This window comes from Acinonyx jubatus, chromosome A1, assembly GCF_027475565.1.
Source record: "Acinonyx jubatus isolate Ajub_Pintada_27869175 chromosome A1, VMU_Ajub_asm_v1.0, whole genome shotgun sequence".
Taxonomy (NCBI): Eukaryota; Metazoa; Chordata; class Mammalia; order Carnivora; family Felidae; genus Acinonyx; species Acinonyx jubatus.
Genome location: NC_069380.1, coordinates 210,862,149 through 210,877,618, shown reverse-complemented (window position 1 = coordinate 210,877,618; position 15,470 = coordinate 210,862,149). Strand labels below are relative to the sequence as shown.

Genomic DNA, 15,470 nt, shown 5'->3' with positions numbered 1-15,470 from the left:
CCATATTCTAAAAGTTTCCTACCATATTTAACACCATAACCTCAGTGAACACATCAGTGACTTTCCAAGGTACAGCAGGTGGCACTTTAACCAAATGTTTTACATTAAATGGCTAGGGTCACTTTTCCAGTCTGTAAATATCTGGGTCCTTGGCATCTGCCCCCCTCCCTCCCTTTGTCATCCAATTCTATGTTTTAGATTCTATTACTTCTGGTTCCTACACTTCTGGGTATCACAGTGTGTTATTTTGGGGGTGAGTTAATTCAGCTCATTAGTTGGATTTTGAAAAATCCAAATAACGATGATTAAATAACATGGGGATTTATTTTTTTCATTTCTGTTCTTCTCTTAAAGAATACTTAAAGAATCTCTTAAAGAAACACCATGTAACAATTTCTCCATACCTCCAAGAGAAGCTGGGATTTAGTTGAATATATCAGGCCCACAAAGAAAAGGGCGAGAGAATGGATATTAGGTAGAAAGTCACCCGCTTCTGACACAAGGTACCTATTTATGTGTTATATGAGGCCCATTGGCGGCAGGGATTACAGGGCAGAGTGCTAGCCTACATGACAAAATCCAGTGTATCTGGTTTCTAGTCCTGATTAGCCTCTCTGGTCCTTAATTAGCCTCTCTGATTTTGCCATGTATCTGAGTCTCTAAAAAGGAGATACTAACAATATATCCCTACAGTATTGTTTTCCAAATAAGTAAGGTAATCCATGGAAAGTGCTCATTTAGAAGAATGTCTGAGTGTGGTTATGCTCAGAAAACATTAGCCATTAGCCAGTGTGGGTAAAATGGTGTCACCACCCTTGTTTTACAGAGAATGAGACAATGGGGAAGCCTCCAGCCCACTGGGGCCAATTCCCCCTCACTCCCTCTTTTGGAGCCACATCTACCCCCACGCCTATCCCCAGGGAGCCCAGCAGGCTCTCACATTAGGGTCTTTGCACTTGCTGTCTCCTTAGCAGAGAACAGCCCTTGGCGGGTGATATTCTCCCACTCAATCCCTCACTTTATTTGGGTCTCTTCTCAGAGGGCCTTTCTTAATCTGCTCATACGTCCATCACTCAGTAAGCTCTGATTCTCTTCATAATGTCAATCCCCATCTGACATTATAGTATTTTATGTTTACTAATGTGCCACCATCACAATACAGGCTTCATGAGTCTTTGTAGGAATGTTGTCTGTTTTGTTTAGGGCCCTGCATGGCATAGGCACTCAATGAACATCTGTTGAATGAACAGTAAATATTTAATCAACATTGGTTCACTTTTAAAATGTGAGCTTTTCCCAAAAGTAAAAAGAGGAATCCAGTCCAGAAGAAAAGAAGACTAAGGAACTTGGAACTTAGCAGATTCCAGAATAGGAAGACATCAAGAATTCAGGACAATTGCAAGAGGGAGTGAGTAAAGACAGCCCAGTATGAATCTTTGAAGCAAGGTCTAGATAAAACTGAGGACCCTTTTCTGCATCCTGCCAGTTTCAGGATTTAGCTTATGGATTTCAGGTGACTCTGGGCTGAGACTTTAGGCGGATGATTGGTTTATATAGTTTGGTGTTGACCCATCTTTTTCATTATCGTCTCCCTCTCCCCATCCTAGAGAAAAAAAATTATAACTCAAAATATTAAACACTAAGGAGTAAATTCTGCCAGATAGCTTTGAGCTTTGCAGGCAGGTACTAACCATTATAATATCTAAGATTTGTTGGCCCCCTCAACCCGACACTACTTTTCACCCCCTTGTGGGGGCAGTTATTGCCCTGCTGTGCATGCATGATGTCGCTGAAAGAGGATCTTAGAAAGTTGGTAGATTCTAGAATTTTTTTAAAGCGTTTGTTTATTTTTGAGAGAGACAGAGACAGAGTGTGGGGGTGGGGAGGGCAGAGAGAAAGGGAGACAGAATCTAAAGCAGGTTCCAGCTGTCAGCACAGAGCCTGATGCGAGGCTTGAACTCACAAACTGTGAGATCATGACCTGAGCCAAAGTTGGACGCTTAACCAACTGAGCCACCCAGGCGCCCCAAAGTTGGTAGATTCTAAACACAGTATCAAAATCTGTTAAGAAGCATTCATTTTGAATTTTGAATGCTAAGGCTGTCAGCTTCAGGCTAGTCAAAATTAATTTAAATTATCATGGCTGTTTACTTTGAGATGGACTCTAATTAGAGAATTATATATGATAGAAAAAAAGTGAACTGGAACATGCAGTGGGCCTTCATGTCCACAGATTCTGCTCGCTGCTGAAATTGATCTTCGAGATGAGAAGCATTAAGACCTCTAGACAGATCCACCTCTGAGGGAGGTTGGTATTTGTAACTATTTGCAGGTTTCTGTTGTTCTGTATCTTCTCTGGGTCAATGTTTTGTTCCCCGGAATGTTTCATTGGATGTTGTGAAAGAACTACTCATTTCATGTATTGCAAATTTGTGTATCTTTCCTTATGCCCTGAGTCAATCTCAAATCATTGTAGTAGATTGGAATGCTCCTATTCCCCTTATTTATAGAAGATCCCATGAAAAGGAATTGATAGAATAGGGGGCTAGAAGGATTACTGGGAAATTCCCAATTATAGGTATGGAGTCAAAAACTTGTTCATATCCCATGAACACCAAAATAAGACTAAATATCCCCAAATAATTTTTCCTTTTATGAAAGCTCCTTCCCTGCCCCCACAACATTGACAGTCAGAGGGTGGGCTCCCAGCAGCCAGGATGATATCTCTTGACCCTAACCCCTTGCCCTTCACTGATAGACTACAGAGGGACACCTGCTCCATGTTGAACCAATCAGCTTTGCTCACCTCCAATATATCAACAACTTTTGAGTTGCCAAGTGCAGGAAACAACTCAAGGTAAAGTTTATTTTCATTTAAAGGGGTTTGTTTAGTTTAGTTTTGCCTGACCTTTTTTTTTTTTTAAGTAGTTAAATTGTAAAATGTAATTTATTGTAAGGATTGATATAGTCATTTGGATTGAAGAGGAAGGTAGCAGTGCAGCTGTGTCCAGTGTGTCTGAAACTAAGACCAGGAGTGCTGTGGGGAAACCAGAGTATTCTCTCGCTGGTCTTACACCTCTGCCTTCTCCTGATCCATTTTATTTTATTTCTTGGTAGGATGGCTTTCTTTGCTCCTTTGCTACTTTGTTCACAGCAGGTAGAACATTGTCATCCAGGGCCCCTAGTTCAAAAGTTACAGTTACCTTCACATACTTAAGACTGGACTTTCTCTCTCTCTCTCTCTCTCTCTCTCTCTCTGTCTCTCTATCTCTATCTCTATCTCTACCTCTATCTCTCTCTCTATCTCTCTCAGTCCCAGTGCTCAGTTCTCAGGGGAAAACACTGGTCCAGCTTGCATGAGATCCCCAGCTCTGGACCCATCACCAGGGGCTGGGAGCTCATATTACATGAACATGGCTACCAGGATTGTACCTTTGCCATTCTGTTACGAGGCTTGTCCTAGACTTATTACACGCTGATCTCCACGTATTTAGGCATCTCTCCTCTGGACTATGAATTCCTTCATGGCAAAGAATTTGCCTTATTGATGGTATATATTCCTGGTGCCAAGTTCAAGGCCTGATTCTTACTGAATGAATACAAGTTGACAGCAGGAAAAAAAAAGGTCCTCTAGGCTTTTCTTCAATCAGACTTATTTAAAGAGCATCTTGCCCAAGATATTTACTCTGTTTTCATATGTATGGGACCACTTGAACTGTGACTGAGTCCCTGAATCATTGACCATTAAAACTGTAATTTAAAAGATATTTTTAAAATTGTTCTAAATGATTGAGAGTCTACACGGTAACAGGCACTGTGCTGGGGGCGGGAGGACACTGATGAATGAGACACTGTCACTGTGTTTAAGGACCTCTCTGTTGAGTTTGACAGACCTTGGAGATCACTTAGCTTAACTTTCTCATTTTACAGATGAGGAAATGGAGACTCATAACGATTGCTAGGCCTGATGGAAAATGTTTTGATTTATTCATAAGATTTTAATATGTGTGGAGTCACTTTGCAGTGAGAGGTGTTACTTATTTTGGCCAAAGGGAACATTCCATTTTTGTACATTTATGGATTATCTTTTCTTTGATCTTGTGTTTCTTTTTTAATAGGCATGTGATTATGTAGATGATATTTGCTAAGCTTTTGATTTATTTGGAACCAATTAATAGCTGGCACTCAAGTTCTTTGGAAGCTCAAACCTTGCTATATTGGAAATTTCTTTATGGTTACTGAGTAATAAGGTCATGTATTATTGACATGGCTTCTGACACGTCTCCCATTTATTATTATTCCTTGTTAAATCACTTCCTGAGAAGGCTAGAAAATGTTTTCCATCTTAGATGGCATAGTTTATATTGACTTTCTCTGGATGAAAGTGAAATTCAGAGAAGAGAGTGAAAAGGATCATTTTTCTGCATTTACAAAGGATGGAGGTGAAAGTTTTCTTTGGGGGAGAAGGAGAATTGGCAGTGGACTTCAATTAGCTTTTCGTTGTGGGAACATATCGTGTGCCAGGCCCTGTGCAGAATTTGGTGGGGGCAGGATAGCTGCCAGCTCTCGCAGGGGAGACGTGCCTACTGCCGCTGGCCATGCGGGCGTTGGGGGAAGATGCATCATTGCTCTAAGCTGTGTGTTCAAGGGCAAGCCGAGGAGAGGCCAAGTGTCCTCACTCAGAAGCATGGAGAAATATTTCTCTGTAGGAGATAGCTTTGGGTTTGGCTTAAGAGTAGGTCAGTTCCAACAGTTTACCAAAGGAAGGGGAGCAGCTAAGAGCTGTAGGATGATTAGGGACATGGATCCCTGTGAGGCTACATGAGGAAGATGGAATGAGGCCCAGGCTTAGGAAGGGCATTGTCCTAAGACCAAGCCTGAATCTCTCTGTGCTGTTGATTGGCCCTTTCTCTTCTTGGCATCATTGTTAGTCCTGGAATGGAGAGCCTTCCTGGATATGCAGCTGGGCTGATCAAGGCAAATGGACATAGACTTTAACGTCCTAAGAATGTAAGCTTTTAAATATGTCCAGAACCCCTCCAACAGCCTTCCAGAGAATCTTGTCACATAGCCTCCTTGTTGGATATGAGTTTGATGGGGGCTATACTGGAAAAAGTAATCTTATTTCCCTGATGATCAGGAAAACTTCCTGGAGAAGGTCAGTGTTCCAGAGGTTTCTGTCTGGGGGAAGGGTGTGTGAGTGTGTGTGTGTGTGTGTGTGTGTGTGTGTGTGTGTGTGTGTATCTGTGTGTCTGTCTCTCTGTCAGTCTGTCTGTATATATATACATGGTGGAAGGATCTTAGCTGGGGAATGAGGAGAGGATTAGGTTCCTGCCTGAAAAAGCAAACATGGTTCTTTCGTAATACAGGAGGCCATGTGTTCTGTCTCAGAGGGCTCATTGTTGTGACTGAAATTTTTTGTTTTTTCCTCTTCCAGGCATAAATGAGTCCAGGTGAGGTCATGCTGTGTCTGCTGGAAGAATACCCCATTTCCACGTTATCTGCATGGGCTCTGCTGTGAAAGGAACCAAACAAGAACTTGTTAGACGCTTCCTTCTCTCGGTGAGCACTCCAGGCACAGCAATTGTTCCACTGTTATTCTAATTGTGTCCTGTCCTCCTCTTGCCAAAGCCAACAGCCCAGTCTCAAGTAAGCATCCTTTAGGCTCATCTGCCACCTTGAACATGAACACAGGGCAAGCTGATGACAGCCAGGGTTCCCAAGGGACATGGGGCCCTGCCCGGTCCAGCCCCCAGAAGCAGGTCTTCTCATGATGTTGGTGTCTGGGAGTGAGCACCATGCCCATCACCCAGGACAATGCCATGCTGCACCTGCCCCTCCTCTACCAGTGGCTGCAGAACAGCGTGAGGGAGGGCGGGGATGGCCCAGAGCAGCGGCTCTGCCAGGCAGCCATCCAGAAGCTGCAGGAGTACATCCAGCTGAACTTTACTGTGGATGAGAGTGTGGTCCCACCTGACCACAGCCCCCCAGGGATGGAGATCTGTACTGTGTACCTCACCAAGGAGCTGGGGGACACAGAGACTGTGGGCCTCAGTTTTGGGAACATCCCTGTTTTCGGGGACTATGGAGAAAAGCGCAGAGGGGGCAAGAAGAGGAAAACCCACCAGGGCCCTGTACTGGACGTTGGCTGCATCTGGGTGACAGAGCTGAGGAAGAACAGCCCGGCAGGGAAGAGTGGGAAGGTCCGACTGCGGGATGAGATCCTCTCCCTGAATGGGCAGCTGATGGTCGGAGTTGATGTCAGTGGGGCCAGGTGAGTGGGGGAGTGCTGGTTGGCACCGGGGCTGGACGGGGGACCACTGTGGCTCATGTATGTCTGCTGCTCCAACCTGCACTGCAACGGGTTGAGTCCTACTCTGGTAAGCCAATGGCATTTATCTTATAGAGGGAAAATACTAAATTGAAGTACTGTGGTATTTGTATGTTTCTTTTATGCTTCATTCTCTCTTAGAGGACTTCGACTCAGAGTATTTCCTTTTTTCCTGAAACCTAGGAATACTACATGACACAAGAGTATAAGAAATGTCACATTGAGTTAGATCTTCTCCTCCACTCAACCAACATCTCCCCTCCAGTTGGAGCATTAAAGGTTGGGTCCTGGATGTATTTCCATCTGCCTGTCTCATATCACCTTAGTCACAGACAAACAGTCCAGAATCCCCTTGAGATGCTTAGAAGTATCTTTGGACAACCAGCCACCCCTGCCCTCAGTCCCAGTTTCCCCATCCTGAAAGATCCATTTGGATCTCATCTGAATGAGCATATTTCCATTTTTCACCTGTGTGGCCACCCATCATCTCAGTAAGTTATGACCGGACTGTTGTTTCCCAGATGAATCAGAGTCCAAGACCACCCTCAACCTCAGTGATTTACTAGAAGGACTCAAAGGACTCATAAAAACTCAGGGTTACAGTTTATTATAGTGAAAGGATACAGATTAAAACCAGTAACCGTAAAAGGTACACAGCGTGGGATCCAGGAGAGGGAACAGGTGCAAACTCTGTTGTTACTCCCAGTAGAGTTGTACAGGTGGGCTCAGTTCTTCAGGCAATGGTGTGTGACAACATCTATGGAGTATTGTCAACCAGGGCAGCTCATGGGAGCCTTGGTATCAGGGTTTTTTGGGGGGTCAGCTGGCATGAAGTGCCTGTGTAGCTGACCTTAGTTACTCAGTGTCCAGTCCTTCCAGAGTTCAAACTAATGCCACATGGCCCAATGCCCGTGCCATAGATTACATTATTAGTATGGCCCAAGACCCAAGGTATACAAAGACACTCTCATCAAGCAGAATATTCCAAGGTCTTAGAAATTACCTCCCAGGGGTTAGTCAAGAACCAATCTTTTCCTTGGAATATACAGAGGTTGAATACACCAAACTTGCTGTGTTAACCCTTTACTGCACACCAAGGTTTTAGTAATGACTAAATATGGAAGAGAAAAGAAGAGAAGTTTGAAGATATTCTGAGATGCATAACTTTTGTGGAGCCTTCAGAGGCTCCTGTGAGGAAAGCTCCTATGTCCCAAGAGAAGAGAATCATGGAGAGAGGGTCACTTTGAGAATCATGGTGACCTTTCACTGAGGGAGATCTGTAACCAAAGGAGACCCTGAAGGGAAGAAGCCAGAGCAGAAGTACCTTAAGTTTAATTTTCTCCTTCCTTTCAGTCTCCTACCAGAGCTTTCCATTGGCAGAAACCAGGCAGAAGCCAGTGGCAAGGGACCCATTGAGAGGGTCCATATGTGTCAACCTGAGGCAGAAGCCAGGGTAGAGAATGGTGGAGAGTGGACATGGAGGGGCAACGAGAAGTCATTGGTCACATATATATAGTGTGGCCCAAGTTTAAAATGATCCAGTGCATGGAAAGAACATAGCACAGGCCTGGCTGGCATGTATGAGTACTTACTCAGTAGACTCTCACCAGTATTTTCTTTGGGTTGCCTATCTGACTGAAGAGATGTTCTTGGCTAATGGCTGGGTCCTCAACTAGCAATTACTTTCACTTTCAAGGAGGAATGTTGAAGAGAAATGATTCTATTTAAAGTTCGAAATTGTTCTTAGAAAAGAAAAAGGACTGACCACCATGGTATTCTTTGGTGTTGAGAATATGACTCCAGTCCCTGGTGGCTGGGTCCTTGAGGTTAGAAGTAGGGATCAGTGGAGCTTGATGGCAGCCCTCCCAGAGCTGTCCCTGAGAGCCCCCACCATTTACAACTATCTTCTGTGAGGGGAGCTGATTTGGATGCAGAGGCAGAAGGAAGAGCAGGAAGGGGACATCCAGTGGGAGAGCATAATGGTCAACAGCTCCAGCTCCCAACTAGTGCTGCCTCCTCAGGCTCCCACACTTAACAAACTGATTGACCTTGAAAAATCATCCCTCTTAGTCTTGGATTCCCAGTGACATGGAAATGATAACACTATTGATCGTTGATCCAATGACTAAATGATGCAATAATGCATATAGAGGGCTTAGTACTATGTCTAATCCATAGTGCTCAGTAAAATATTAACATCATAATGACTGTTCTACATGGAGCATGTTTAGAAAGACTGGGAATTTATTATCTAAGAGGTTGCTGGAGTCTTTAGGATTTGGAGAAGTTTATTCCATATGGGATAAATTTTCTCATGTATGTTCAGGAAGCTCTTCCCATTGCCTGCTTAAGGTTGTAGACTTTTTAAGAGGCCAGGTTTACTGTCCCAGGCTCTGAAAGTATATCTAACCCTGAAATGAAAATGCTTTCCAGCTACCAAAGGAGGATTCTTTGGTGATTTTAATTTATTCCTTGAGTCATAGGATGATGCCCATTTTTTTTTTCAAAGAAAGAAGATACAGAAGAATAGAAAGGTGATGGGACCAGGGTCATGACAGAAAGTGGGACACGAAACTAGACTCCTTAATGGAGGTTTCAAGGAGGGGCAAGTATGGTATGATGGAGGAGGCAGTGAACTGAGTCTGGGATTCTGGATTTTCTCCATAGGTCTTCTAGCAACTAGCTTTGAGACCTTGGGTAAGTGTGTAGGGATGGTGGGGGTGGTGGTGGTGGGGAGGTTAGCCAAAGCGGCCTATGCTAACATATTAGGAGTGAATCTCTGAAACATTTCATTTGATCCACCTGAGCTAGTTTTATCATTTTAGAAGCTTACAGAGGTGAAGCAGTGTTCCCATGATGTCATGGTGATAATTGGCACAGCTGAGACTCAGTCTCTCCCTTCTGACTCCCGTTTGGGAGTGGTACCTGTTCCAGGGCACCATTCCACTTCTGTGTGCTCAGGAAGAGATTATTTGGATGGATGTGGTCGCTTGGCATCTGGACTGAAATAGCTAAGGCTGAGGAGCTTGGAGGATGGAAAAAGGAGAACATGTTGAGGAACAGGTCTCTGGGATTGCTAATTGTTATGTTTGGGTGTTCTCAAATGTACCTGGGATTTGTTCTAATCAAGTATGATAAGACATGCAGACAGGGAAATTACTGTCATAAAGGAAGACGTTGGCACTCCCAGATCTCTAGAAACGGGGGATCAACACACCATGCAGGGCTACATAGAGAAACACCAGTGTTATTCAGGAGGCAGAGGGAGAAGAGGGAAGAATATGGCCTGAAACTTTATTGGGATTTTCAAGGGAGGTTTGGGTGAGGCATGGCAGCTACTCTGAGCAATCTTAGGATTTGGTAGCTTGAATAACTGCAGCAGGCTCTGAGATATAGGATGGTCTCTAGTTGTCCAGTACGTGGCTTGGGGTGACTTATGGGCAATACTGTCTTGATGTATGAAAGTTTAACAAAGGAGATTGTTGGGGTGTGAACTCTGGATTGGTTGATTTGTATATCAAAGGCACACTCTCAGGGGAGTTTGCTATTTCTAGGAATTGGCTAACCTTGGAAGGGTCAGTCTCTCTGGGATCAAGGCCCGAAATGCCAGAGCATCAAGAATACAGAAAATAAGGAAACAATAGTCAACGCACTGGGCTTCTGGAAATTTTCCACAGCTGAGGAAGTAAATCTCCCAAACATAACTTTTTCAATAGTGCACAGTCATGACCCTGAAATTCCTTTCTCTGATGACACAGTCATGTGTATATGCTGGACAATGAAGGGCCAGGAGAGGGAAGACCTACCCAGAGGCCACTGAGATGTAGAGGTGATAGAAGGAAAAGGCCAGGATCCACTGATGGGTCTTCAAGAGAAGTGTGAAAGTGAATCAAGTAATGAAGGAGGACTCCTAGAGTCCTGGGCTCCCAGTGCTCATAACAACCAAGAAGTTAACAAGACAAGAGGAGACTAGCTTGATTTTCTAAGGCTCACTCCCTAGTTCTCTGGCGTAATTATCAGAAGTGTTGTTGAGTGAGCAGTTGCTACCATAGTGGACATTCTCCCATCTTATTTAATCTAAAGCTGTGATGAGAAACCTTGATGGCAGAGGCCACGTAACTTGCCCAAGGTCACCTAAATAAGAGGCAGAACGAGATTTGGACTTGGGTCTATCTTCCACCACAGTCTGTGCTCCTAAGTCCTGTGCTATACTACTTCACATCTGCCCCAGAGTTATATGTTGGTTTTTGCCATGTGGTCTGGTAATTTCATGGATGGTTTTCAGCTTCACAGAATACCTCCTCAGTGTAATGGTAGACACCAGGGAAGAAAATGACTAGAACACCATAAGGCTTCCACTTACCCAAACTGATAAGGAAAACAGAAGCCCCCCCCCCCCACTCCATCTTAAAAAAGGAAACCCAATTTTAATGTAGAATCCTTTTGCCACACTTATATCTAGCTAGAACTTCAGGACTAGAAGCACTTTGAGATTAAGTATCAAGGAACTTAAAGTGTTTTGAATGTTCTTGAGATGCTCCTTCACTCTGTAACTGGCTAACAGCTTCCTTCAACACTAAATTTTTCCACATACCTATATAGGTTTTGTCCTAAAAAGTGGTGAATACAAATTAGGGTTTTGTTGAGACCCCAGTGTAACTCTGCAAACAGCTCCCTCAACTGTATACCCCTCTTATTCATAAGCATAAGATTTCAGGTGTCCCCATATGAACATCACACTCACCCCGCCAAGATGATACATTGGTTGTCCATACTCTTGCTTGGAATTTTCGTATGAGGCACTCTTTTGGGCAATCCATTCTTCTTCTCTTGAGTTTGGTTTCGAATTCAACACTACCTTAGATGATGTTATGGTTTGAACTGTGTCTTCTAGCCACCGCCTCCTTCTACCACCTGCCACTACCAAATTCATATTTTGAAGCCTTAAACCCCCAATACCTCAGAATGTGGCCTAATTTGGAAATAGTACCATTGCAGATGTAACTAGTTAAGATGAAGTCATGCTGCAGTAGAGTGGGCCCCTAATCCAAAAGGACCAGTGTCCTACAGCAAATTTGGACACAGACATGCACACAGAGAGAACACTAAGTAAAGATTGTAGTTATGCTGCCACAAACCAAGGAACTATCAGAAGCCAGGAGAGAAAGGTCTGGAACAGATCCTGCCTTAGTACCTCAGAGGGAGCCCGGCTCTGCCAGCACTTGATCTCAAACTTTTAGACTTCAGAACTATAAGACTGTTGCTTAAACCATTTGGGTTGTGGTTCTTTATTATGGCAACCCTAGCAAATGAATACGTTTGCTATTTTGACCCTGTCACACCTCTGGCTAGGCAATTATTCAAGTGATTTCCTCCCTGACAAGACTTACTGGGGAAACTACAGAGCATGGTGGATGTGTTTGGAAGAAGACACTCTGAAAATTGTGGGTGTGTTAAGTGTGGGAGGAGCAGGTGCAAAATGTGGAAGATGAGGTCATGGTTTACTTATTTAAAAAATTAGCTTAGGGTCAGTCTGTAAACCTCATCCCTAAGGAAAGAGCAAAGAATTCATAGCTGTGGGTTTGATACCCTTCTGCACCCCAGAACTAGTTCCAAAGGTAAACCTGTGACTGGCCCAAAATTACAGAACCAATTCTACTTTCTCACTGGATGATATTCCTCAGGTCTGCACTTTGCTTCTAGCACCCCCACCCCCACCCCTAAGTCCCCTTTCCCATAGCTCTGGGAGCCCCTTACTCTTTTGTGTGGTAACAGCCCCCTCTTGCAGGCATAATTGGTAACACACAAAGGAAAGTTTTTGTAAGCTCTATCATACCTACTCTAGGGAAGATGGGATTTTCTGGAATGTTCTATTTACTTTTGTTTTGTGGAGGGAGAAATGAGAAGGTTTTTTAAATTATTTCCTACAAGGAGTACTTTGTAACCCCAGTCCCTCCCTCCCTCAGCTAGCTTTCTATAAGTAAACCAGATCTGTTCCCTGGGGACAGATTGTTCCAAATTGGTAACAAAATATGGAACTAATTAAAACATAACCCACACAACAAAACAAGTAGCCTTTTCTGAAAAGTAAAAGGGCCCATTTTTCACTTAAAATGTATTTTTCAGGATGTGAACCATGACTGGACTCTTTTGTACGTTGAGAAACACGAGAGGAGCATAGTGTAAGGAACATGGGCCTCAGAGAGATGAGTCTAGCTTCCAGGCCTACTTATTGGCTATGTGACTTTGGGCGAGTTACCTCAGCCACAGGAGGTTGATGCTATTTCCCCAGTAGGGTCATTTAGTGGATTAGATAAAATGATTTAGTTAATATACTAAATAGGCATTTGACACATGGCAGGTGTTCAATCAAAGCTGACTTTTAACACCTGTTCTGGTCATCCTCAGGTGATCTGAACGCAGAGCACAGCACACAACCAAGAAAAAGCCTTTGAGTTGGAGGTACAGAGGAGAGCCTCAAACTGTGGCAGTGCACTTAGCAAGATACAGAATAATCTTCAGCCCAGAAACCAGGGTGATATCAAATACTGAGCACCCAGTATGGCCTGGGTACCAGCCCATTGGAAAGGATGCTGGTGCATTCAAGAACAGGGTCCTGGAGCCTATACAAGCAGACTGCACCTTGGAGTCTGCACCTTCTCACGCTGGCATGTGAGAAGCCTGTGTGATCCGAGGAGACAGGCCAGGGTACTGAGCTGGCAGGAGGGCCCAAGGGGCTCAGGGCAGTTGGCCAACTAGTATATAGGAACATTACCTTACATACTGGGTGGACTAGCTGAATATCAGCCCTGACCATAAGTAACCTTCAGTACAGTACCCATTGCCTTTAAATTGTGTGTAAAATTAAATTTAGGGTTGTTACAAGCTCAGACTCTGGTTACCCATAGCAACCTTGAGTTCTCTCTAGGTTATAGCAGATTTTAAACAGAGTGTCAAATGCTGCTAGAAGGTGTAACTTGGAGAAATGACTGTAGGTAGTGGTGTAGGAGATACAGGAAGGAAGAATTGCCAATTATACCTTTATAATATAGTCTCTGGGGCCATTTAGCATGAGCGTCCTGCCTACCTGAATATGCCCAAAGGCATCGGTGCTCTATTCAGGACTGTATATATAGTAAGAGGTGGCATCATGATAACCTAGAGACATTCAGGCAAGGTTAAATTGTATTCAGCTTGCTGTTTAAGAAGGCTGAGAAGCGTGTAATACACTTTAGAGAGATTTCCATTACAGAAGGTTAAAAGGAAAACAAGTTTCAGCATTTAGAATTCAATTATCTAGAAAACTTGTCATGTAGAACAGCCCATTCCCCAAGGATGCCATGGAAATGAAGCATTGCAGAACCTCAGGTTTGTGCCCACTTCATTCTCAGCCTACTATCCCCACATGCTATTTCATTCCATGACTAGTTTCTGGAAGGAATCCCAGAGTTCATCCATGCCCAACCAAGGAGGAAACTGAGGCTGTGGCTCATGGTTTCCTGGAGTCAAGGACCTTCTTAAGAGCAAGGACTAGAATTCAGCACCTGTGACTCAATTCTAGAACTTTTCTTCAAGACCACAAACAGTAACTAATGAAACTAGATTTTTTTTTTATAGTTTACTGTTGACAGTAAAAACAAATTGAAAATTCTATATATTTCCATACCCATTCTTTAAATGGATGGTAATTACATCTAGAACCTTCCTTCTCAACAAGAGTTTAATTCATAGCAGCTTCACAAATGTGTTGATGGCCAGCCATTGGACTGGACAATGGGACCTTGGTTTCCCTCAGGTCTTCAGAGTGCTTTCTGGGCAAGGCTGTGGAGAATGTCCGCTGTTGCCTGCCATCTTGTGGCTAAAGTTGAGCACGATGCTGGGAGTTTTAGTCAAATTCATTCATCTATGTTGTCAGGATGGTGTTTTCAGCCTCCAGAGCTCTTTCTAGCATGGCAGCATCTAAGCCATCGCTGAGCAGCGAGTGACACAGGTACCATCTCCCTCCACTCGGTGCCTGGTGTCCTCATGCTGTCCCCAGAAGGTGCCCATCTCGGTTCCCCCCATGGCGTCCCCTCCTAACACTCCCAGCCCTAGTCCTCAGGTCACCACCCACAGGCAGGTGAGTCATGATCTGACTAGTAACCCACTGTGCTAGGCTCTTCCTGATGGATGGCAGAGGAAGTTGGCCTTCCCCAGTCTAACTCAATGTCCTGAAATCAGAAAACCTCGAGGAAAGTGATTAGCAGGGCCATGTCAAACACTACACTGGCCAATGGGGTGGCTTTTTTTTTTTTTTTTTAAGAAAACTGGCAACTTTGACACATCTCAATCACCGCTCACAGGTAATGTCCAGAGCCACCTAAAGAACAGCTTTTCAGAGTCTACTTGTCCTTATGACAGAAGAGATTACACAAAAGGAGGCATTTACCATGATTTAAAGGGGTTCAGATTGCAGAGAACCATCCAGAGATGCTCTTTCATTTCATCCCAGGGCCCTGTTTCTCCTCTGGTACCCCCATCAGAGGCACCACTGGGTGACTGACTTCAGCCATGGGAGATGGAAAACCCAAATCTCCCACTTAAGACACTGGCTTTGAAACTTCTAGCAACACTTTTGGGAATTGTTGTAATTGTAAACCATAAAGAAAAAAAAGACAAAAGCATCTTAGTGTGATTATAGTGTTACTGGCCTGACTTCATGCCCTTCTCCTCTCCATGGGCACTCCCCAGCCATTTTCAGCCATTTCTTGACTTCTACTCATTTTTTATGTCCAGGTATTAAATAGGTAATAAACATTTTTATTCTCTCATTCTGAGCACTAGATGCCCTTAAATGACTGTTGAGTCTTTCTTTCCCAAAAGGTCGTTGAATTCCAAGCTTTGGCACCTGTTTTGGCCCTGGTCCCTCTCAGTCTTGTGACACAGATGCAGGTAACCTCATGTCCTGGCTCAGCTGTTCATAATCAACCTGTTGGCCAAGCACAGAGGTTAAAAGGCTTGAATTCCTGTCTTTTGGTGTTCACCTATGCATTGCTGCCTCCTCCTGGAAGGGAATCAAATCTGATATTTTCAGGACCCAAGTATATATATCTATATATGTATCTCTCTGGTACAATTTATAATAGACATGGGTTTTAAC

General features: G+C 43.9%; 1 protein-coding gene across 6 annotated transcripts in view; it reads left to right on the top strand.

Annotated features, from left to right (window-relative positions):
- Window positions 1-15,470, top strand: part of PDZD2 (PDZ domain containing 2) — a 364,850-nt gene that overhangs the window by 127,510 nt on the left and 221,870 nt on the right. For all 6 annotated transcript variants that reach the window (XM_027074932.2, XM_027074927.2, XM_053201763.1 and 3 more), the window contains one exon: window positions 5,438-6,274. In XM_027074932.2, the coding sequence (XP_026930733.1) occupies window positions 5,799-6,274 (476 nt within the window). In that variant the 5' untranslated portion in view covers window positions 5,438-5,798. The remainder of the gene's footprint in view (window positions 1-5,437; window positions 6,275-15,470) is intronic.